At 37.9% G+C, this 25,789-nt stretch overlaps 2 protein-coding genes across 2 annotated transcripts; one reads left to right on the forward strand and one right to left on the reverse strand.

Moving 5' to 3' along the window:
• Positions 1–3,704: 3,704 nt before the first annotated feature.
• On the reverse strand, positions 3,705–17,603 carry LOC106173207 (ER membrane protein complex subunit 1-like). Its single transcript, XM_086995823.1, has 23 exons — positions 17,470–17,603; positions 16,439–16,551; positions 16,054–16,119; positions 15,639–15,773; positions 15,100–15,184; positions 14,517–14,675; positions 14,054–14,162; positions 13,424–13,564; positions 13,152–13,226; positions 12,700–12,798; positions 12,319–12,415; positions 11,982–12,098; positions 10,469–10,524; positions 10,082–10,231; positions 9,661–9,825; positions 8,933–9,103; positions 8,443–8,571; positions 7,827–8,028; positions 7,353–7,471; positions 6,960–7,170; positions 6,495–6,579; positions 5,271–5,419; positions 3,705–4,512 (listed from the first exon to the last, which is right to left on the reverse strand). Exons 1-23 carry the CDS (start codon positions 17,577–17,579, stop codon positions 4,352–4,354), a joined length of 2,904 nt encoding a protein of 967 aa, XP_086851949.1. The 5' UTR covers positions 17,580–17,603; the 3' UTR covers positions 3,705–4,351.
• Positions 17,604–20,703: 3,100 nt separating this feature from the next.
• On the forward strand, positions 20,704–25,077 carry LOC106168758 (fibrinogen alpha chain-like). The gene is made up of 3 exons (XM_013547931.2): positions 20,704–21,470; positions 22,869–22,905; positions 24,029–25,077. Exons 1-3 carry the CDS (start codon positions 21,102–21,104, stop codon positions 24,661–24,663), a joined length of 1,041 nt encoding a protein of 346 aa, XP_013403385.2. The 5' UTR covers positions 20,704–21,101; the 3' UTR covers positions 24,664–25,077.
• Positions 25,078–25,789: the final 712 nt, after the last annotated feature.

Raw genomic sequence — 25,789 nt, forward strand, 5'->3', positions numbered from 1 at the left:
GTGAACTGTTACGCCATTGAAGGTGTGTGAAAACAATGAGTGAATTGTATTCGATCTTTGTACCAACCTTTGGGCATTCGTATATTTATAGGACTATGTCCATGTTATTTCATCTTTGGCTGCTTACAGAAGAGTCATTCTACGCATTGAGCAAATCCTAATTAGCTCGATGTATTTCTCGACAATTTTTACTTCCTGGTCTGATCTTGAGGTCCTGGTTTTCTAGGGGAGTTTCACAGAACTCGGGCTTGAGCAACTTAATCAACATGTGAAATGGGTGTTGATTTCATTATGCAATTCCAATGGCCGAATACCCTAGTCAAGCAATCAACTTAAATATATTGTACACTGCTTCTATTATCAGTAGTGCAGTTCCAAAACGCCGCTGCGAAACCACTTTTGTTAGAACGCTCGATAAACATGTACAAAGAGACACAGTTTATATAAAAAAGCGATTCATAACCGGTTTGCAACCGGCTTTAGTGAAAGCTCCTTAAAGAGCCTCGCCAAACATGTTTTCGTCATATTCGTTTGCCTTCAAACACGTGCTTCTTTATGGCTATATAAGGAGAAACCAGAGCATACAAACTGGACCAGTAAGCAACCCAATCAAACGTCTCCAACTTGTACCTGTGCACTGCCAAAAGCTTTATAAAATCACCGCTATCCATGCAGTAAATATTTACGTGACATTGTCAGTTTATGCAAGAACGAGGATGGAAGTCCTTGGTTTATGTTACTCTTTTACTTTTTTATTTTTTAGAAATTAGAAAAACACATTGACCACATGAGTAAACCTTTACCATTTACGTAATTGTGGAAAGGTAATCGCGTTTCTTTTGATAGTGAAACAGGTTATTCGTGAAATTGCAACTGAGTGAAATTTACATATTTTCAGTTTGGAATAATTTACAGTTGAGGTCAATTAATGCTAGAAAGGCAAAGATGGCAACATTTTTTTGCGTTACAATTCTTTTCTTTTGTTTTGTTTTTCTTTTGAAAGAAGACGATTTACAAGTATGTGATCTTATTTCAAATAGCACAAGTGTACATGAAAATGCAAATTATAAGCAACTTCTCCAAGCAGCAAGCGGAAACACCACACACACACACACACACACACACACACACACACATAGAAGACGGTCAAAAATAGAGGATGGATCAACAAATATATATAAGTTGGAAGACTGTCAGAAAATATCTCTGGATCCGCCCCTGGATGCAGTGTATGCAGCGGCGAAGGAAGGAAATTTTCGTCTTGAGGGGCAACGGGACAATAAGGTATTTAAGGTATTGAAAAACAGTTAAGTGGAGTCTCGGCAGGCGGCGCTATATATTGCAGACTTTTTACCTCCGCCAAGGAGGTTATGTTTTCACTCTATTTGTTTGTTTGTTTGTCATCAACATAACTCAAAACGTTATGCATGAATTTCGATGGAATTTTCAGAGTAGGTCAGAAATAGGTTAACTTAGAAGTGATTAGTTTTGGTGGTGATCTGGATCAATAATCAACCAATAACAAAAATAAAAAACTAAGTTGTGGACCGATTTTGATGAATTTTCAGGAACTGTCAGAAGTGGGCCAAGGAACAGATGATTAGTTTTTGGTGGTGATCCGGATCAATAATCAATCAAAAATAAAAAAAAAACTAAATCATTGTAGAATGAATATTTAGGGGTGAAACGGCACTGGATGAAGACTTTGCTGTCTTGGCGGAGGTCTGCGCTCTCGGAGTGCTTTTCTAGTTCATAAATACAGTTAGCTTTGAGAAGGCTTCAGATTCCAAGGACAGATTCCATATATCGGTGCAACTTCTACCCTTGTTCTATATGATATCGTTAGTCGATGAGGCACGGAAGAAGGAATGCAACAACAGGAGTCAACTTTTCTCAGTCTTTATTTCTCTCTTCTTTTTTTTTTTTTTTTTTTTTTTGTCTCTCTCCACCTACTCAGTCCCACGACATTTTCATCTGACTCTCCTAAATAAAAAAACCTGAACTTATTAAATTAATTAAATAAGTTAACAAAACATTCATTTATTAAACACAGTTCCAGATTAACCAGGTGTTATAACTTAATAGATTTAGGATAGTATATAATCATGTGTGTTTATAATGTGCTGCTGCACTGGTGTAACGAGACAGAGAGACCATTCCCAGACCCTATCGTACAAACTTTGGATCAAACTATCTCTAGGGGGATTCTAGCTAAATTGCAAGTAACATGAGTGGCTTGGATGTCTACTGAAGCTGATAGGGGGTAATTAACTATCGTTTAATGGTTTTAGTGGGCGTCCCAAATATCTAAGCCGCTTGAGATGAAAGCAATTTGGAGAGGGATCCCCTGGAGATGGATCGAACCTGTTAGAACGATCTAGGGATGGGAACCCGGTCAAGGGGTTCCCCATGATAGAGAGTCTTCTTCCCATTCAGTTGTACAGGTAAGCCTTACCTTAGCTTTTGACCCACTTAGGTCAGGCTAACCCTTTGCATTATAACTAAATGCAGGGGCGGATTTAGGCCGTCTTCTGGGTCTTCCGGAAGATGGTCAGATCTTCAAGTTTACATTGAAGGGTGTCTAATTTTTCCGTCGGAAGACGGTCAAATATGAAGAATGGAACAACAAAGATAATTTGGAAGACTGTCAGAAAATATCTATGAATCCATCCCTGAAATGGAGGGCGGACTTTCTGTTACAGGAGCCACAGTTTCATTACACCAGTATGCATACTGTCATTCAACTCACTGATAATCTTCTTAAATTTCCTATGATAATCTTTTGCCCTAACCAGTAAGATAAACCGCACAATACATTCTTGGTAGTTAGATCTAGACTTGGAAACTAATACTAGATTTCTTTTGACATTATTTTCAAAACTGTGCTCAAAGATATCATGGATATAATTTCTCTTATTTCAACTAGTGTGACTCCTAAAATGCAACATTCAATTTTTTTCATAATTAATCAGAATATTCCTACACAGCCATGTAAATACAACACATATATTACATGTTTACAGTAATAATAATTACAACACCTGGGCCCAGTTTTATAAAGGACGTTTAGCACTAACCAGTGGATAAGCCTAACCAGTGGATAAATTCTCCTAACACCCATTCACTAAAAGACGGTTAAAACGCGTTTCATATACAATGTTCAAACAGCCAATTAGGTAACTGGTCAGTGTTAAACTGGATAAAATAATTATTTAAAGGTCAGTTAACTAACGGACTGTTTAAACACTGTTTATGAAACACAATTTCATCCGTCGTTTAGTTGACAGGGTTTAGGAGAATTTATCCACTGGTTAGTGGATAAATCTGTAAATCCAGTAAAATCTGTGTACCTTAAATCCTTGCACACAATAAGGGCATTACTGGATATATATATATATATATATATATATATATATATATATATATATATATTTTTTTTTTTTTTTAGAGTTTAATTAGAGTTAAACACTGGTTAGTGCTAAACGTCCTTTAGGGTGAGTGATAGATTTTTTACAGATATTCAGATGTCTCTAGCTAGATAGATGGTCATTTAAAGCTCAACTCACCGTTGAGGAAACCCATGTGGAAACAATTATCTCTGCGCGCGCGCCAAAGGCTTTGTACTTGCTCTGCATGAGCTGAGCTTCACAACGATGTGATAACTGTTCGGTACGCAACCAGTCTAAGGCTTTTTTATCTGTCACAGTAAAGCAAGTGATTGAAGTCAGAGTAATTAACTGTCTCGATTGCTGTCACGCAGACTTAGACTGGACCTGCTAATTGGCAGTGCCTGAGCAGTTATGCAAACAATTATCAGCCACGTAATCAGCCTTGAGATTCCTCAACAGGGTGAGTTGAGCTTTAAATGACCATCTATCTAGCTAGAGACATATCTGTGAATATCTGTAAAAATCATTCAGTCGCCCTGGTAGAGGGTACTGTTTTCATATTTCATAAAGAAACAATAGCCTCTAAATAACGGAGACTCAAGTCTGTCACACTATTGGTTTAGATTTGGTCTTTAAGTGCAATTTAAGTTCACAAGTGATCTTACACAATCTTAATCATTACAGCAGTAGTCTTAAAATGGACTGAATCTGCTTTTAAGATCAAAAATGATCTAACATCTACTCAAGTGGTCAAGCAGTTTCCTCCCCTCACAATAGAGGACACCTCTGCTCACAATAGGAGAATGTGTGAGGGGAGACAACTTAATTGGCTGTCAGACTAGAAATGGTCTTACTCATGTTTTAAGATCATGTAAGACTATTTGTGTTCTTAAATTGCACTAAATCAAGCCCACTAGTGTCACCACTAAAGGGAATTACATCTAATATGTTACTACCATATGTTATGTCCATGCTCTGTTCAGAGCTTTTCTTGCTGCTAACTTCTGTGAGACAACTGATACAACTATCATTCCTATTAACACTGCACTGATGAAGAAATAGTCAAAGTCTTCTTTTAATACATCATATTTCCTGGATGGGGTGACTTGAGTAAAGAAAAGATCTGAAATATAAAAGTGTGTGTAAAAGTAACACTAGAGTTATGAAAAAATGAAACATTTTTTGTTTTATGAAATATCCTTAAATTCTGGCAGAATTACATTCTCCTAAATTATTCTGAAAATTTTAACCTCTGTCATTTAAAAATACTTGAAAAACAAAACAAAACCAACCTTTTTTTCTCGAAATATAGCAAAGGAACAAGTAGTTTAAAAACAACAATAGTATTTGTCCATTTGTGTAAAAGTAACTCGCAAGTTATGAAAAAACGAAGTACTTTCATTTTATTAAGTATCCTTAAAAAGGACTAAATGCAAGCAAAATTACAGTAACCAAAATCATTCTGTAAAATTCAATCTCTGTCATTTAAAAAATGTTAGAATAAAAAAAAAACATTATTCTCCAAATATAGCAACAAAAACAACAGTAGCATTTGCCCTTTTGTTTGGTGTGCTCCATCCCAACTCATTGCGTCAGCCCAATTCTGTCACACCTAACGCAATGTCTACTAGGCTGCGCTGTGCTGGCTGACCCTATGGCTGTATTCCCAGAGCTTTTAGATCGATCTATCCCCGCGGGGAGTCTCACTAGATTACTGTCAGATAATCCGGCTTAAATGTCCGTCCCGCCTACTACATGCTGTAAGGGGGTAATTAACTTTCGTGTCTGCTCGGCTGACAGCTATTTAGCGTGAACCCCCGGGGAGTTAGGTCGATCTAAAGTAGGTCGATCTAATCTATGGAAATGGGGTCTATCACTCACCTAAGCCATACACCAGAGATAAACTGGTGGACTCCAGTCCTGCTGCAGCAGTCTGTATTCCACGCACTTTGAGCACCGTCTGGTTATAGTTGATCATGGCCTCGAAGGCCACGAGGAGTTCAGGGATGTAAGGAGGGATGCCTTCTTCTCTGGAAATATAGAACGTACAGTTTGAATCAAGGGTTTTCCAGCGTACTGCCAGCTGTCATTTGGATGGCTGCCAGCATCACTGGACTGCCTAAATTTTCAAAGACGACTGGACTGCTGATGGATTTTTTTGAGATACGAGGGCTTTAAGCATACTTGGACTCCCTGAAATTTGTAGGACATTACAGGTGATTTGAATCATATCATTGGTATAGTAATTACTCGATCTTTTCAATTGGCAATAATTATCAAACTTTTGCAAAAAAATTTATATTAAAAAGCACTTGTGGTGCTTGTACAGCAAAGAATAGTACTACAAAGCACTAGTCTGCTTTTTGATTTTGTTGCTACTTCTCAATAGGAATGTTCTAAATTTAAGAAATTATGACTTAAAATACAGTATCTGTAAAATTAAAAGTAAGTAATAACCATAACTCAGGCATTATCGAACTTATATGTTAAACCTTTGCATAGCTCCTACACTTGAGGACCAGGGACCTCAAGTTACATTATGATTGCAGTTAGGCAATATAAGTCATGTTTCTGTGTACCCAAAAAAGTCAGTTCCCAAAGATCTGTTTGTCAGTGAGCTAAAAGAAAATTACAGTCATAATGTGACGGGTTATGCAGAGAGTAGTATTGTAACAGTGGTTCTTTGCTTTGTAAAGACTTAAAAACTGAGATACACTTAGAGGTGCTCTCCTTCATACTTCATTCCCAAGGTATCAGGCCTACCCAACTAACAGACTCGGCACCGAATGATCCTGAATTCACCAGTAAATCGGACCACACTACCCGTTTTCAAGGTGTGTATCAGTACGCATTTCACAGTATCAGACGCGACACTGCTCTTGCCTAGTACACGATGTGATAGTGACAATTCTCAGCGGGGTTGAAAAGCATTGCATCACCACTAAAAATTTGTTCAGGGTATGATACTGTGTAATGCGTACTGACTCACACCTTGAAAACGGTAGTGTGGTCTAATCTACCGGTGAATTCAGGATCATTCAGTACCGAGTCTGGTAGTTGGGTAGGCCTGGGTGTGACAGAAAGTGTAATTGATTATCACGTTACCTGTCAGCCATGGTTGGGTTAAGAGGCCTCCTAGGATCTAACATAAACTTTGACACCTCCGCGACATTGCCAGTTGTGAAGGCCACTGGAAATAGAAACATATATATCATTTTGTTATTGAAATCAAACAAAGTTTCTCTTTCGTTAATCACGATCCCCTCTAAGAGTGGAAACAAAAATATTTAATTTAATTATGTTCTTAGACAAACTTTGTCTTATTTTACCACGATCAACTTGTTTAGGAAGATCTTCATAAAAATATTCCCCCTTCACCCCTTAACCACTGCCATGATAACAACAAAGATAAATAAATTTAAAAAAAAAAATATATATATATATATATATATATATATATATATATATATATCCAGTAATGCCCTTATTGTGTGCAAGGATTTAAGGTACACAGATTTCACTGGATTTTGCATAAAAAACACTAAATAAATAAAGCCAGCAGAGACTCACACAGCACACTCTTGGCAGTGATCCCCATCTCTGTGATGGTGTCCGCCATTGCAGATATCCCATGGGGCAAGATGTAGGACTGGCGGCCCACTATGGGGGGCGGGGGCGGGTGGAGAGAGGAGAACACTGTGGCGTTGGTTTGGGATGTCCCCTCGTACAGCTCTACCACTGTGATCTCATTTCTACGGTTCTTTTCATTCCAGTAGTTGTACTGAAAGCAAAATTTGTATGAAAATGGTGGTGCATGATTTGTCTTTTTTCAAGATAAATAAGTTTGGACTATTTATTAATGTAATCATAAGGGCTACTTTGTGTAAACTAAAAGCTATAGTCCACCATGACCCAGCCATTGCATTAGCTGAGACAACATGTCACAATGCTTTCTACACTTACCACAACCCAGTTCTCTGTATGGACCAGATGTACAGGACCCCTGGCTTTCTTATGACTGGCCTGGAATATCATGTCACCTGTTACGCTGTCCACCAGGTAAATATTCAATACACCAGAAACTGAAAAGAACCAAAAAATTATACATATATATTGCAGATATTTCATGGCATTCACTTAGTGGAAGATTTCTGAAAAGGATTTAAGACAATAAACTGTTCAACTTTGCAGTAAATGAAACTTATCCATGGAGATTTTAAAACTTTCTGGAAATTCTCTCTAATGTCGGGAAAAAACTTTTGCGGAGCATTTAACACAGTTGTTTTTAATTCATCTTACTTGATTATCATTATATCTTTATTTTTCTTGTTGCATTTACTGCCTTAAGCCTTCCATAAACAATTAATATAGAGGCATGGTAAAGTTTGAAATATCAATGACAGTCAAATGATGTAAGAGTTCAGGAAAGTGTCTCACCCTTTTGCTGGCTATCTTCTGTCTCTCCCTCAGCAGTTATGGCGACCAGGTTAGGATTAAGATACTTGTACAACACGCTCCTGTCTGCGAGGGGTTTCCCGGGGGAATGGACATGTTCTGTGGGTCGTTTTCCGACCACATTTGTGATGGTCTGTGTTTCCTTGGGGAGATTGATCGTCCAAAGCTCCACAGCATGTAAGGACTGAAACATACAGGGGACATCAAATTTAATTAAGCTTGTTATGTAAAGATATTTGATAAAATAGAACTACTGCATATTAAACGTATGGGTTGATGCAATTGTTAATTTTTTTTTCAAATATACTGAAAATAAAACGATATGCAAATTCTGATGACCACACTGGTAAATGCATATTTTTGCTTCACTTCCTCTCTGTAATATATACTCACTGAAATGTCTCACTTACATACATGACTCCACACACTCAGGGGATCAAGTGAAGAAGTCCTACACATATCAGTACTTTGCCATCTACCTGGATCTTGTACTGTGTTTTACCATACTGATATACACAGCACTAAACAGGGCGTGATATATAGATATACCTGTGTTTTGCTGCCTTCCTGAATCCTGTACCCTGTGCTATATATATACCTGTGTTTTGATGTCTTCCTGAATCCTGTACCCTGTGATCAGCCCTGTGTTCACATCAGCATTGAACAGGAACAGTGTGGACTGCACGGCCTTCACGTGACCTTTGACATGCTCTGGATACACATGGACCTGCAAACACAGACATCCCTTTAATATGTGTCAGACAGCTAAGCGGAGGACACTTAAATATATACTGAGTGCATGTCCCTGCTTAACAGACTTCCTGTCTTCTTTATCCCTTTGGAAGAACCACTTAAGATAAAATGGCATCCCCAGTAAGCCCCCACCCCTCATTCTCCCACTCCTCCCCCCCCCATGTAACAATTCTCACCTTCAATTGTGTCTTCATAAATTATAGGGATATCCCTTCAATAGAAACACAAATGACCAACATCCACAATAATTCCCCTCCCCTTTCTACCCTCAGGTGCCCCATCTCCCCCTCCCCTCCACCCCCACCCCCCTTGTCTCCAGGTGCCCTAGTCCTCACCTTCAATTCAGCATCCAGTATAAACAATCCCTTGAGATGGTGGTCGTCGGTGACCCCCAGTGTGGTGGCCTGAACCACCCTGTATCCAGTGTCAGCACCTTCAGCTGGGGTTCCAGCAGTGGGGATGCCAGTGATCGGGTCAAATAAATACAGCAGACCATGGCCTGATACCTAGAGAATTTAAAAAAAAAAGTTAGGAGACAGTTAGGAGACATCTATGTCAAAGTTGCTTTACATCGCATTTATACATTGTGCAAGCTGATAGGAAAGTAAAAATTCCAGACTCCAGGTACCAAAATCTTGACTCTTTTTCTTTAAAATAACGAAACCAAGTATATAAACAGGAAAATAAAAACCCAATCTGTTAGTTATAGAATAATTACTGTCAATACTCTAAAGAGTCCAGCATCTCAAGAAACATGACCTTATAAAATTTGTACCACATACTGATGACTGCTGGGGAGATGGTATATAATTATACCAATATTAACAATACTAATTATATATCAAAAACTCCAATATCCCAGCCAACTTTATATACTCCCAGTATTTCACAATGAGGAAGGTTGGGGTTATATATACATATAGCAGTATTTAGAGTAAAGATGAAATATCCTGGGAGTTGATATCTATATAATCTCTTCCCAGTACTGAACACTGAGGGGGGTTGGGGAGATGTCATTTTAGACTAGATATATCTGTATCCCAGTCTCCCAGGGGCAGCTTACCTTATGTCTTCCCAGTACTGCACATTGAGGGGGGTTGGGAAAATGCGCTGTGGTCCTCTGTACAAACAAAAGGAGAAGTTGCTTCCCCTGGCGTTCAAATGGAACCAGAGCAGGCAACAGGTGGCGCCAGATGATACGACCTGTGGAACTCTCAATGCCAAAAAGCTGAATAGAAACAATATGGTTCACTGTACACTGGTCATTGGATCTTCTGTATGAGATATTTTATCTTACAATTTACAGTGACAGTCACAATTGTGTGTATTAATTATAAACTTTAGAAATCCCTATATGCCACTGCACCCACAAAAGTGTTTACCAAACTATAGATGTCACTGTGTGCCAAGACACCCCTCCAGATGCTGTGGCAACCACAATAGTGTTAACTTAAATCTAAATGTCACTACATGCCAAGACATACCTTTCCAGGTGCTGTGACAGCCACAATCATTTTGTTAATACTGAACTCGTCTCTAGTGAGTTCCTCGTCCTCATTAAACTCATTGTCTTCCTCCAGGTACTGATGGCGTGGGCCTTTCAACAACTGCTGCTGGAGGTGCACCACAAATGACTGGAAATAAGACAAGAATAGTAAGATTTTCTACTTCAGATTCAAACAATAATATACATATAATATTTTAAAAACTGAAGATGTTGCTTTGAGATACAGTCTAAAAATGTAAATATTTGATAAGGGATTAACGCTCAAGAATGAAATAAAATGCGCGCGCGCGCACACACACACACACACACACACACACACAGATATATGTATATTATAATGTAATTGAACAAAGCATGCTCTAACCTTCACTTGGGATAACTGGGTAGTTAGTCTCTTGACGAACTTGGTGCCAATGTCATCTACAAGAAAGAAGCGAAATTACCTGTATAATGCATAATAGGATTACAGAAATGTCTGCACAGTGTGTGCTATACACTTTTATGAAAGTGGTGTTTTCCATAGTATAAATTTTTCCGACTGCTTAGATTTTTGAACATGTTAAAAATATTCCAAACTCAAATTTACACAATCTTAAAAATACCTTGAATAAATATTTTTGTAAATAGGAACCTTTGTAAACAACCATTTGCCAGGAGTTGAACAATACAAATTACATAATCATCAAATAACATGTCACCGTATTCACACTAAACTCTGATCCTTTACTTTAAACAACCTGTAACACAGATACATCAACAAACCACTGAAGGAATTCAAAAATTTGCAAACTTGTAAGTACCAAAATAAAAAAAAATAATATGTATGTGTCTGTCTGTCTGTCTGTCTGTCTGTCTGTCTGTCTGACTGTCAACTAGTTATAACATGCACAGGCTACACACACACTTCTTTTGTGAGAAATAAACTCCATATCCCACACCCTTCATATAACATGGACACACATGAATGTCTGTCTCACTCATGCAGCTCAATGTAAACATGCCATTCAGTACAAAACAATCTCATTGCTCTGCTCTGATAACAACAAACACAACAATGCCAGGGTGACTAATTCAATCAATACTGGGCAATTATCAGGAAAAACAGCCAGATATTAACATCAATATTGAAAAAAAGGTAACAAATTTGGATGATCAAGTAAATGCACAGAAGTTACAACAGATAAATATTACAAGTACGGTTTCCGTAATGACTTGATCTTTTCAGTGGGGAAAATTGTGAATTTTACTGATACTGTATTTTAAGCATAATTTCTTAAAAGAGCATCCTATTGAATGTTAGTAAAAAGTTGAAATGCAGACTACCTTATAATTCTTTTCTATGCATTAAAAGCAACATAATTTTTTTGGTGATTTTAAAATGTTGTACCTGAATGTTTGATATTTTTGCCCATTGAAAAGATCGAGTCATTACTATTCTCTAACAGGTAAAAACTGTACTGTGTGTGCTAATACAACATCATTCTACATGTCAAGTTAGTGTACGGGAAACACACTGTCTGTACCTGAGATCACTGCTGTGCAGGATGAAATGAAATACAATATTATAGATGGCGCTTAAAGACAAGATGATACACACCCAGGAAGCTGACAAACTGTTGATGAAATACAACAGCAGATACTAAAATTTTAAGAATTAATATTACCTCTGTGTAAATTTTACCAGGACAATGTCAGTTTTGAAGCAAAAAATAAAAAAAAAAAATTATCACAAAATAAAATCAAATTCATAATGCAACTTGGCAATAATTATCATTTTTCATGACTGACTTTGCAGTCTACAGTTGATATCCCAGCAACAAGAGGAAGGCTACTGTCACTATAGACAACTCTAACAGTGTGACCATAATGTGGCATACCTTGCTGTGCCCCAAATTCATCCTCATATTTGGCCTGGTTCTCGGACACAGGAAGGTCAACCATCTCCACAGACAATATGGAGGATATTGCTTCCTCCCTGATCCAGGACATTTTACCTGTAAAATTAATGCTAACCGTAGTCATATGAGAAATACTAATAGCTATAGATGTGTGTGTGTGTGTGTGTGTGTGTGTGTGAGAGAGAGAGAGAGAGAGAGAGAGAGAGAGAAAATGAAGAGTGTAAAAAGAGAAAACAAAAAAGGAACAGGTGGAGTAGGGTGAGACAGAGGGCCAGGGGAGGGGTGGTGGAAGAAGGGGTGGGGGTGGAACACCCACCTCCCTGCTGGAACATCACAATGGACTGATCTTCTGACAACACCACCGTTCTGTGCCCAGTGCTGCCATCTCTCTTCTTGAAGAAGAACCCCTGGATCTGAAATATAACACACAAAAAAACAATCTAAAGTCTTTCCAAAATGATTTAGGATTACCAAGAATAGAATAACAATGAAATCCATTAACTGTATAAAGATTAAAATTCCAATTCTCACATATTAACACCAAATTAAGTTCTGTGGCAGTTTACATGGAGGAATCACCTCATGTAGAGTTAAAGTCAGTGTACATGGCCAGCTCGCCCTAACTTGAGTTTTGTGGCCGTTTACATGGAGAGATAACCTTAAGTAGAGTTTAAGACAGTGTACATGGCCAACTCACCCCAACTGGAGTCCCGTGATGATGTGCCAAGTGGACTTCCTGACTGATCTCTGGGATTTCCTTCAAAGTTTTCAGATTCAAACACCTGATTACTGCATTCTGAAATGCATTAATACTGACTGGTCAACATTTTACCTTCCCAGAGGATGTAGTCTCATAACATAATAAAGCCTCATAACATACTACAGCCTTAAGAAAACATGCTTTGAGAAGATAGATTGGATTAAAAGAGAAATTATTTGTCATTTCTCAAAGTTCAGATTATTTTAGATTATCTTTCAACATCTTATAAAAAGGAAAACGGAGGTTCAGTGACTGGTCCAGAAGGGGGGGGGGGGGGGGGGGGGGGGGGGGGGGGGGGGGCGAAGACTACCCACTGTCTACTAAAAGACAAGCTCTGAGGTGAATTAAGTCACCACTGGAGATGGAAACTGCCCACTGTCCACTCTTACCTCAGTGCCCTGTCTGCCTATAGTGACCAGTGTGTCCTCTATGTCACCACTGGATGACACAGAGACAGCTGAAACCTACAAAAAAGAGTATAAAATAGGTTATAAATGTGATTAACCCTGGTAGTCAATGCAGGGACCTTCTTTTTTTTTTTTTACGTCTTTAAAACAAATGGTGTTGATTCCTAGTTTCCTTAACTAAAGTTCACAATCTTTAATGTCTGTTCTTAGATACACGGCAGTTGCAAATATTTATTCATACAAACAGTACCCACCTTTGGCAGGTTGAGAACCAGCTTTACAGCATCAGTACCCACTGACAGCAAGGCAAGATGTGAAGCAGAGAGTTGTACCACAAACATGTTTCTGTGATTTAAGGAAGTCAGCTTTACAGCCTGGCCTTGCAAGCCTAGTTCCTAGAAAAGGAAACTTGAAATTTAAAAGTCAAATCCTTGCTCTTAAACTCAACTGAATGCTATCATATAGTTTAACAGGAAACATTACGTTCTTAAAAAAAAAGGATATTTTTTTGTTTTCTATATATGTATTCCTAGGTGGCTTAAGCCATGTATTAAGATATTTATGCTATTGCATGTGCAGTTGTTATGCTACATACATTACAGTGTAATTTGGCAAACTTTTAAAAACTGGAGAGAGATAAATATGTCAAGTTTCCAACAAGAAATTTGAAGATGGTGCAGTTTTAAAGCTTTTTTTTTTCTTTTTTTTGATTCATGACCGAATGATTGGTGAAAATTTATTTATTTATCCTTTTTTTATCATATAAGAAACTAGCGGAGGTGGTTCATCAAATTCATCAAATATCAGAAATGAATCTGTCATATTTAACTGACATTTTGGGGTTTTCAATTAAGACTACAAACATCTAAACAACAATATCACACCTGTAAGAGAGTGGTAGAGAATGCCTGTCCTTTCTTCAGTGCCAGAGTTCTCAAGCTGCTCAGCTGTGGCTCATAACAGACTAGATGACCATCAGCAATGAGGAGACACCTAAACAAACAGGAAACATCAGGCAGCTGTTTTTGAAGACAATTTTGATTTCACTATATACTTTGGCTACCAATCTAAAATCCCCTTTCATTAATGAACTATTTGGGTCAATTTATGAAAGAAGGTGGATCATAATATCTCCAAATTTAAAAAAATCAATCATAGCTACCTAAAATATTACATCAATAAAGGGTTATAAAAAAATAAAAAATATACATGTATACATATATTTATTTTCGATAACCTTAAGATTTTTTATTGATGATATATCTTTGTTGTTGGCTGTTGCTATTGTTTTTAATATTCATCTGTAATGGCCTGAACACTTCAAAGTTTTTAAAAAAACCCTCTCACCTTGTGTCCTTCTTCACCCAGTCCGCAGGCACAGGGCTCTGTGATTGGACATTGCCCAAGTCACTGTATGTTGCTATGGATACATGAGAATTTGGCACAACGCCAATAACATTAATCTCTGTTCTCCCACAGTGCAGGAATTTGTGGATAGCACCATCACTGGAATAGCAGATATTGTAAATGGACTTTATTGCATGAGTGAAAGATGTAATAACTGAAAATCCTGAGAACATGGCTTGCAATTTTTTCTCTCATTTAGACCATATGAAAATAAATACATATATTTATCAAAATGAAGAGGGAAAATTCTGAAATCAGGCATTATCCTGAAAACTTTTGCCCATGAAATCAAAATTCTAAAAGTAATATTGAGACAGGAAAAACACAACACACAAGAGCTTGTCACAAAATCACTGAAGCGGAAATTTTAAACATCCGAGTGGTCCGCCCACTCTCTTTTGAGGAAACTAGTGCATTTGTACTCGTTTAAATGGTTTAAATCGATTCTCGGTAAAAAAAATACAAGAAAGTTTTCTGGTGTGTTTTCATTGACTGTCAGTATATTTAAAATCCAAGCACTGACCTGCTGGGAAGAACTTTCCTGAACAACTCCTGGCCATTGACGTTGAAAGCCAGCAGCTTGCCTGCACTCAGCACCACCATTGTGTCTGAAATGTTCAGGTACATCATAATATCAGCAGGCCCGTAGCCAGCACTTTCATAAGGGGGGACTTTTTAACATGAAACCTTCATGTACCTTAGTCCTAGATAAAATTTTACCCAGATGGGAACCTTTTCTCAGCAAAAGGGATTTCTTTAGAACCCCCCTGGCTATGAGCCTGATCAGCATTTTAAATAAGGATGTACAATCACTCTAAATTAATCTAGGCTATTGATTGCATTAAAAACATTTTTTTATCCCAAAACACTCCCAACCCCTTCACTGTGGCTTTAAAAAATTAGAGATGAAATACTTTCAACAAACCACTACAACTTTTTATTTCTTCATATAATTCATGGATAGTCAATATTTGGCACTTGGGAATAAGAAAAGAATGACAGATCAACTTTTTGCCCCAGCTGATACAGTTTATACACACATATCACATTTGTGACCTTCACCTTGTGAGCTCCCCATAAGGCACGCCTGAGCTTCAGGGGCATCTGGAGCGCCATCTAGTGGCTCCTCCCAGTTCAAACCTCCATATTCCACATCCCATGACCTTATATGGTCATTGCCTGATACTGTTATTGCAACTGGAATAATGGAAAAATCTGAAGTCTAATTGATGATCTATAACCAAATGATAGAAAAAATTCATCAGTCTGCCATTAATAAATGCATGTACATCTTTCAATTAACAAAACTGTATCTCAGAACACATTTTAATGAGCTGTCTTGTGAAGTATAAATACAGTATTTTGTTTGTAAGTCAAAACTGGTGTGAACCCGAAGACTGAAAAACATTTTGTATCTGAAGTGCTGCAAGAAGCCAAGGTCCTTCTCTCACAGTTGCGAGACAATAGCAAATCTTACTTTTATCTTTCACAAGAAGAGCATCTATGCGTCCCCTCGAGTCTTCTTCAAGTACTTGTCTCCAAACTGAAATAACACAAAATATTCTATTGACATTAAAATAATATCTCATTTTTTTTTTTTCAAAAAACCATTTACATTGGACTAGAAAAATGTTTACCCCACTTTACCTCTGTACTTATAACATTCACTTCTCCCATAAATCACCATTTAAGATGAAGACTTTTATTCTTCAACAATAGGTCTTGGTTTAAACAAAAGAGAAAGTAATATTTGATGTGCATCTGTTATATATTACTAGTAATTTATACAGTATATGAGGTGAGCAATACGCACTATTTGAAATGGTAATCAGGAAAACAGTTAAAGGTTAGCAAATTTTCACCTATTTGTCCATTCCTAGCATTTAGAGACGCCACCACATTATGTTTTGTGCCAACTAGCAGCCTTTTGCCCTCAAAGTTCAAGTGGGAAACTTCCCCTACATACTCCTGCTTCCTGGAAAAGATAAAAAGTAACAAATTAATAAGATTTTGTGGTGTGACCAGAGTCTCAAAATGCATATTTTTGTTTTAAATTTGCTGTATTTACATTAAGGTGTTATAACTTTAAACAGTGCATGTACTGTGGCTTTTATATTAAGAGACTGTTAAGGACAAAAAGTGGCAGCAGTTAACCATTTTTGCAAAAATAAGATAGTGTCAGGCTGCTATTAATTTTCCATTTCTGTAGTTAGGAACTGACCACAGCTGACACACATCTAAAATTATGACAATTCACAAAAGGTTGAAAAGAAGGACAATGTTTTAAATTTAATTTCATTTCAAAAGCCAGCAAATACTTTCCACATAAAAGAACAAAGACTTAATTAGAAAAGGGGCAGAGGCAGGATTATTTGAAGGGGGTGGGGGTTCAGGGCCTACTGAAGGGCCCATAAAAACTTTGGTACTTTAGAGGGCGAATGGTGTCATTTGGTACGGTTTAGAACTATGATTCAGTTAGTTAAAATTCTAATTTGAAGAGGGGACCAGAAATTGAAGAGGGGGTCAGGACCCCCCTGACCCCCTCTAAATCTGCCAATGTTAGAATTTTAACTCGTATGTCATTTTTTTCTTTTTTTTTTTTTGAAGAAATGATTTAAGTGTACAGAAGTTTTCTTTGTCCCCCCCCCCCCCCTTCGCCATTAAGCGATATCAGGGTGATGCCAGGTAATGGCAGAGTGGAGTAATGGTAAAAGAAAGAGGGAACGACGCAAGTTGTAACGGTGCATGAACGTGAAGGTATATACGAAGTAGGTACACAAATTCACAAACACTGTGTCGGTACACAGACTGCTAAGTGCCAGCTCAAATTCACAAATACTCCCGATGTTTGTTTTTTTTTATTAGATTTAACTCTTATGCTTCCGATACATACCAATCGAACTTTCCAATCTGATCTTCATATAATCCCTGACATAAACTAGCTAAAAATAACAAAATGAGTGATCTACAACACACCGAAATTTGCGGCATGGAGGCTGCCATACTTGTTCACGTTTTTTCTCGCTTTTCCACGGAAGAGTGCAAAATAAAGGCCCGTGACACACGTGCGCCGTATTTGAGGAGATTATTCTTTGTAAATAAGTGACAGTTAAACAATTCATGACCACATTTTACGCAGTGAGTCGCCCTTTTTTACAGATTTTTTCCGTATTTGACGAAAAAAAAAAACAAAAAAAAACAAAAAAAAAAAAAAAAAAAAAAACGCAATGTATTCTGGGTAGACAGAATGGAAAGCTCTGTGCAGATTATACAAAAGGTCTGTTTAGTGAAAAGCAGAAGAAAAAATATTATCGCGTGAAGAAAAAAATTTAAAATAAAGACATTCTTTGTTACATAATCTTATCAATTAATTAATCAATTAATTAATAAATTAAATCATCATCTTTTCATTTATAAATTTATTTACTCTGTTTTATTTGGTTATTTTAATAGCCTAGGCCTATATTTCATTTTTACGTTAGTGTTTATAATTATTTATTTTACGTTAATATCAGATCTCGAGGAAGACGGCATCTTGTTAAAGGGACATCAACAATGATGCTGAATACGTCAATGTTTCCTTTATAGGGTTACTTCAATCGTTTAAAAACTGAATTCCTATAGGCCTAATTATTCTTCTCTGTGGCGGTTAAAATAAAAAAAAAAGAAGAAGATAAAAAAAATAAATAAAAACATTCCACGCAATATTCTAACTCAATTATTTTACGGACATGGTGACTACATCAGTGGCGGATTTAGAGGGGGAGGGGGTCAGGGGGGTCAGCTTCGCATCCGCGGACCCCCCCCCCCTCCCCTTCAAATAATCCTGGATCCGCCCTTGTAGGCCTACATAATCAGTAGACTAAAGATGACGCACTGACATATAGCGTTGCAATATTTTTGTTGACTATCAACCGATTTTGTAAGAATAGGCCTAAGAAAAATAAATGAAGATAGGGCCTAAATGATGTGATTGGAAATAATATGCTGGGCCTAAAGTTGGGAAATATAAATTTAAGCCACTCCCTGCAAAAAGTCCCTGAGCAAACCCCAAGGTCCGGCCATATCAGCCAAATAATCAAATGTTTCTCGTCTGCCTGCCTAGGCGTTGCCTCGATATAATAAGTGAAAAATCAAAACATCGAAAGTAATTATGAGAAAAGTTAGTGCAGTGTATGTAACAGCTATGGAATCAGATATTTTAAAAAGGTTTGCTAACCTCTGTGGATGGAAAATTGTCTTGGCCCACGGTGCATATTTGCATTTTTCATGAATAAAGCGTTTCCGATCCTGACATCCGATGTGTTTTTGGAAAGACGCTAAATGAAGGAAAAGTGAGATTTTCCGATGGACTGGGAGGGAGAAAAAGATTAACTAATACTAAAACAATAAGATAAAAATAAATGCCCAACCCCTGCAGCCTACAAAAGTGAGATAAACCTGAGTGTAAAGCTGTCACGGTTACGAGGCCTTCCTTTGTCTACAAACGCAACTTAATACCGTTACGAAATACGTCCTCTGTATTAGTTAACGTGTACGTTTCAAGCGAGGGTATTGTGCGGGGCATGGCGTGCATGTGCACTTGAATGGCCACATATTTTGTTTTAGCGTCACGTTTATATCATTGACTTCATCAGCTGTGTTTTTATACATGAACCACGACCTATCCTATTTATTTTAGGGGCGACCGAATGTGCGTGCTTATTGATTTCTACAGGTTACATCAAGTAATTTAATATATTAATTATTATTGATTTATTTTATTTTGCGCACAAGATGTGCACATGATCTACCGGAAAATTAGACACGTGAAAGAGGATTAAAAGGAGTTTAGTTCAGACAATGGAAACAATAAAAGTCGATCTGAGGTTCGGAATCGTTTTTATGAAAATATACAGAATGAAAATGGAAATGGGAAATGACCAACTAGTTCGTCTGAGAGAGCTTGTACTTGTAGGGGATGGACAAATAACTTTCAGTGTCAAAGTATCCTTCAAGATCAGCATGAAGTTGTTCATAATGCCTCGTAACACTGTTACACTGAAATAACCAAACTTATAAAAGAGACACCGTGCATGACACGCGCATGTGTGTGTGCACGTGTGTGTACGGAGCGCGTGCCGGGGTGGGGCACATTATTTTCCTGTGACAGAAAAGCTAAGGGCGTCGTGCCCCGCCCTCCTCCAAGCCGCCATTGTGATATTAACAGTTGTCCTGACGGTCGTTCAGTTGGCTCGATTACAAAACGCGTTATTCACGGTAGCCAATGCCCCACAGGGTCGAGTGCTCATTCAGCGCGTTGACTTCTTAAAGTCAAATATCAGATAAAGATACTTCACTTTGTTTCAATAAAAGTCTCGTACATCAAGCAAGTCTCAGAATGCGATATCTGAAGCCCAACAGCTGTGTAAGTAATTAAGTATTAATGGCTTACATTAATGCAGGTAAGTCAGGTTGGGCAAACATGCAACGGACACATTGAAAGGTGCAACAATAACATCTCTCCTTGTAAACAGTAATTTCATTAAGGCGCTATTGGCTTAATTGTGATGTTTTCATGGATCATACACTTCTTTGTCTGTAAGAAGTAACTGTGCACTAATATTATTGTTAAAATTAGTTATGATGATCATTATTATCAAGATAATTGAACCGTTAGCGTCAATAGCATATATACAGGAATTAATTTATAAAAAATATGATGGATTTGTATGGAGTTGTAGATATCAGATTAAGCTTGCTCGGCCTATTTTAATATATATCTATATGTATTTTAGTTAATTTTTAAAAAATAAGGAACTGCTTACTGAGCTGTTTGTTTTCTAAGTTAAACAAAGAAAATTTATAGACATATTTTTTAAATTGTTTAATAGAATAGGGGTTGTCTTGGAGAATTATTTATGTTTTCCCTCTCAAATGAAAAATTTACTTGCCAGCCACTGATGAAATTTCAAAAAAATTCCCAAGACTTCCCCATGTAAATTTTGTTTCTACACAGATACGAAAATTAAACCGCGATGCCTAAAATAATTCATAACGCTGGCCGTATAAGAATTGGCATTTAATATTCGCCCATGTGTTAGTTTCTCAGAAGCCGTGAGAGCATCTAACACAGGGCGGTCTCGCCACAGCTGAGCTTACAAATGTTAAAACATTCTCACAGACGTCAAGGCTGAAATCGAGGACGAACATCACACCGTCAAAGGAACAGATATAGAATTTCAGCTTGGAGCAAATTGTCGCAGTCTGCATTTATGTCGCAAATGCCTCGACTTTAGATATCTCTATGAAATTTTATGTAAACTTGTTCTGATGAAAAAAATCAATGTGAAGATATAAGGCAACTTCACACCAACTTCCTTTCTAAATCCGGGAGCTAACGAAATTGTTTAATTCCACTCAAGCGCAGCACTGGGATTTATCCGAGTCTTTTTTTTTTAGCGGAAAAAGCATCAAGGCTGAGTTTACTTGATATCGCTAAATCTGAAAACAGGGAGATTAGAGGTGTCGAATATACATAAGTTGATGTGTGTTTATTTTATAGAAATGACCAGTATAAGAGGACACACCATAGGATCCTTCACAGGACTTGTCTTACTTCTGTTCTCAGTTTTAGTGACAGGCCAGTCCATTGAGACCGGGGAGTCACCCCTGAAGTTTGCGCGGTTCGTGAAGCGTCACGGCAGCTCGAGGGCGCTGATCGGTCACGTTAGGGAAACGCTGACGACGATCTCCCAGGGTGAATGTGCACATCTTTGCCTTTCAGACGATCTGTGTGTCTCCATCAACACGCACGCCATTAACGGGACGTTTCAATGCGAGTTAAATAAAGCGGCAGCGTCCGAGGACGGCTCAGACGTGAGCGTTCTTCCCGGGTATAATTACTACGAGAAGGTAAGAAGTTGGGCAAACTATTAATCATCCCACTGACCGTTGCGTATCTTGTGTATTATCTTCTAAAATATTTACAAATGTTATCGTTTTAGCCGGTACACTTGCGTCAGAAACTAGTTCGTTCAATTTTAAATAAAGCTGTTTTTAATCAAAGGGAGACATGCACTTTTTTCGGGCTTTATTGTTTGAAGGTTATGTGGGCGAGTTAAACGTTATGTTGGTTCAAATTTTGGATTTTTTTATCTTAATTTTAATTCGCTTCTTTTACTGAACTGATTAATCATAAATTTTAAATTTGATAATTGTAAAATAAATTTAGAATCGAGACGTTATCGTTTGTAAAAAGCCTACCATAAAGAACAATCAGCGGATATCGGACGAAGATTATACTTTGACGTAATTCTAAATTTTCATTTTCACCCTAAGTGAAAAAAAACCCGCTTGAAATACGTATTTGGTACTGACAAGGAGTTCCAACTGTTGTAACTCCTTGGTACTGATTAAATCAAAAGTAAAAAACTTTCGAAAATGCAAGATTTTTGCAAGCATTCACTGGGGCACATTATTAAAAAAAAAGCGAAACCACTAAATTATGCTGCTTTGAATTTCACTTCTCTACTTATAAGATTTATTTTATTTTTATATTGGAAATGAAAGGAACCGTTCCTCACGTGTTAAGTAGAGTGAAATAACAAAATGAATGACATCTTTTTGAAAAATGATGTAACACATAAATGATTTGATCACATTTGGGAGTGAAAAGAAACACTGCTCTTGATTACCATACGGTCTGGCAACGCCGCAAGCACCCTGCGTTATCCCCAGGCGTCGTTTTATACCAGACCAAACAAATGCTTGACAAAACAACATCCAATAATCTCCTTATTTACATATTATCCTACATCAACCTTACCGACAGCGACGAGTCATTGATTTTTAGACGTTAAAAGCACTTAATACGTGTATTATATTTTAGGCAAACGGATTAGATAATGAATAATTATTGGATAATGAAAAAAATTGAACTGCGAAATAGTGGTTCACATTTGAGACCTTTTCGATCTATCTTAACACTAACATGACATAGGATCGAAGAGTGTGACTTTACAAAGTAGAATTCTAATATATCACAACGCCACGGATACTCTGTATTTCCATATTTGTAAAAGTCTCAATGGGCTCCGTAACTCGAAAACATCGCGTGTTGCAAAAAGCGATATCACATAGAGGCTACGATGTACATGTATAATGGGGCGAGTATGGGCGAGTTATGGAATCGAGACGCTTGCGCTCATGCAGTTGCAGTGCGTGATGATTTCCAGTAATGGGGCCTTGAAATCAAAGGTGATAAATCAATCTGACAGATACTTTAAAGAAAACATGTCTTTTTTATTTCAGATACTTAACAGCGACTGTGACAAGATATCAAGATGGGGTACTGTAGTTTAATATCACTCTTACATTCGATTTATCATAGAACTTAATCAGTTAATTAAAGAAAAAAATAATGAAACAAATTTTCATTACGTACGAAAAATAATATAATTAATTAATTGAATGTACATTATTTTAGAGGTTGCTTTTAAAATGCTCACCCTGACATGTTGATATGCGTGTTTGCGTTACAGTGAATTATAAAATTAATGTCGTGTGCACGTATCTAGTACGTGGTGCGTGGTCATACATGTAGCTAGCTACGATGTTTATTCAAATGTCTGCCGGAGACTCTATTCATAAGCGTCAGATTTTCAACAATTATACCAGCACAGTTTTTTTCTGACCGTACCAACGACGAATCCATTCGGGCCAAGTACCCCCCCCCCCCCCCCCCCCCCCCGCCCTTACCGCCAGAGGCATGAGTGCACGTATTATTTATAACCTCCTCCTTCCCTAAAAAGACAACACGCAGCTTGTGTCCAAAGTGAAACGAGATACAGGTTGCCAATATTTTCGTCCATGTGCTCTATATTACAGCAAATTTAATATCTTCCTCGTCTACAAAGCATTTTCCTCGCCCGCCCGCCAGTGTGTAGCTCTTGATTACACGCAGCCTCAAACCTTCACTCTCATTGATTAAAAACTGTTGCTCCCCCCTCCCCAACTCAACTTATAGCCACATCTAACACAATACACACCCAACACATCGCATGCCCGATGTGCACAATCCTCACACCATCTCACGCACTTGCTTCCTATTATTCCGTCAGTACAAGCTAATCTGCAAAGATGTAGCCTAAATGGGCTTTCAGATGATCCGAGTACTAACTGATCCGACAACTAAACATGGCCGTCCCCACTTCAAATTGAATGCTGCTAATTCCATGATGGTCTCCCCGCCTCCACACGCGCCTTCGCTGCAGGTGCATAGCAATTAAACCTTGGAGCCGAGATTAAATTCGTATAATGGCGCGTGTGGAGGTGGGGAAATTATGTAAAGAAAAGGCTAGGAGTCTCTCCTAAATAATACACAGAATACTCATGACTGCATGGAGTTGGTAACTCCGCTGCCAAATAAAATTGTCCATTTTTCGATAATTGTTCCCTCTTTCTCCTTCCAGTGACCCTGTCTATGCAGCCCGTGGGGTTCCCGAGGGTATTCAAAGCCAGATGCCGCGGGAAGTGGTTGGTCATTCAAAGCCGCAAGATCGGAGATCTCTTCTTCAACAGAACATGGGCGGAGTATAACAAAGGATTCGGAAACCCAGTCATCGGGGACTACTGGATCGGAAATGACATCATTTCTTACGTCACCAATAGCGGAAACTACAGACTTAAGGTTGAGCTGACAACTTGGGATGGCGCACAACATGTGTTTAAGTACACTTCGTTTCGCGTCGGTTCCCCTTCGGATGGATATCGCCTCTTCTTGCGAGATTTTAAAGGGTTCTGGGCTGCAACTAACTTCACCTCAAACGACTCGAGCTGCCCGTCTGCGGACACGTGCTCCAGCGGGCAGACGTTCTCCACCTGCGACTATGGTGGCGAGTCAAACTGCGCATGCGCCAATGGTGGAGGATGGTGGTACGGGCCCAACTGCACAGAGCTGGGTCTGAACTCCTGGTATCCGGGCACTGGGCACTGTGATATGAATTCAGGGCAGTATGAGCGCTGTATGAAGTACGCTGGGATGGGAGGGGAGAACTGTGGACTAAACTGTGTGTTAGAGAAAGTAGAAATGATGATTGCTAAATAAGTAAAGAATAAATAAAAATAATAAACGGAATTGAACATTTGAAAATGAAGTTCGGCCTTACTGCTTTAGGCCTATAAGAGTTCAGAGTTTTAATTCTTCACAAAGTAAAAATAAATCACTAAATATCTGCGGACTTCCCAAAAGGCATAGTTGCGTTGGATCAACGTTGAAAACAGGTTGATACGTAGAATTGCCGTTGATCTACCTAAATTCAACGTACAATCAACGTTGATCCAGCCACGTCGAAACACCGTCATAATGTGACGTTGACTCAACGTTGTATTTTGGTCAATGACACAACCTTGCAGTTATGGATTGTAACTTAAAATATTAATTATTGAAAACGTGATACTTTGTTTATCAATATTGTAACTAAATTTATCAAAGTAATAACAAAATGGTTTTAAAATAAAAGTGACAGTTGTTTTGTGTCTTTAGTAAACTAGTGAATTTTTTAACTTGTTATTCAGAAATACATTCCAATAAACTGAATTGCTTGCAAGGTCAGCTAACACTAGGATGAATAAGTTGCTGTAAATGTGACGAAATTAACAGTTCTAAGTAACCTGTTATAGATAGGTTGTGGTGACTGTGGCTTTATATATGGTTGTAGTTATCTTCTTATATATAAGAAAAGAACTATAAATATTAATTTAAACCTTGGAAATTTTAACTTAGAGGCCATACATTTATATCATACATATATTTAGCCATCAAACATCCAACTGCTCAACACATCCAGGCTAATTTCCCGCTGGGTGGGGTTGATATAACATTGTTTTCTGACGTTGATACAACGTTGTTATCTGAGGTTGACACAACTTTCAAATCCAACGTTTATTCAATGTCTTCTCAACGTTATGGTTCAACGTTGTTTCAACGTTAAAACAATATAATTTGCTCGCTGGGTTAATATCCCCACTTAAAACCAATTTTGCCTAATCCCCTAAGTGTCTCCCCGCCTATACAATGTGCCATCTCTGCAGGGGCCTAGCTATTGAATCTCGAAGTCAAATTTCCTATTTTGACAAATTTAAATGTCCATTAGCATTGATCTCTCTGTTTTAGTACTTTCGCTATGCGCCCATTTAAAAAAATAAGAAAATAAGTGAATAGCAGAAATTTC

This window comes from Lingula anatina, chromosome 9 (genome assembly GCF_051362555.1).
Source record: "Lingula anatina isolate TDL-2025a chromosome 9, LinAna3.0, whole genome shotgun sequence".
NCBI lineage: Eukaryota > Metazoa > Brachiopoda > Lingulata > Lingulida > Lingulidae > Lingula > Lingula anatina.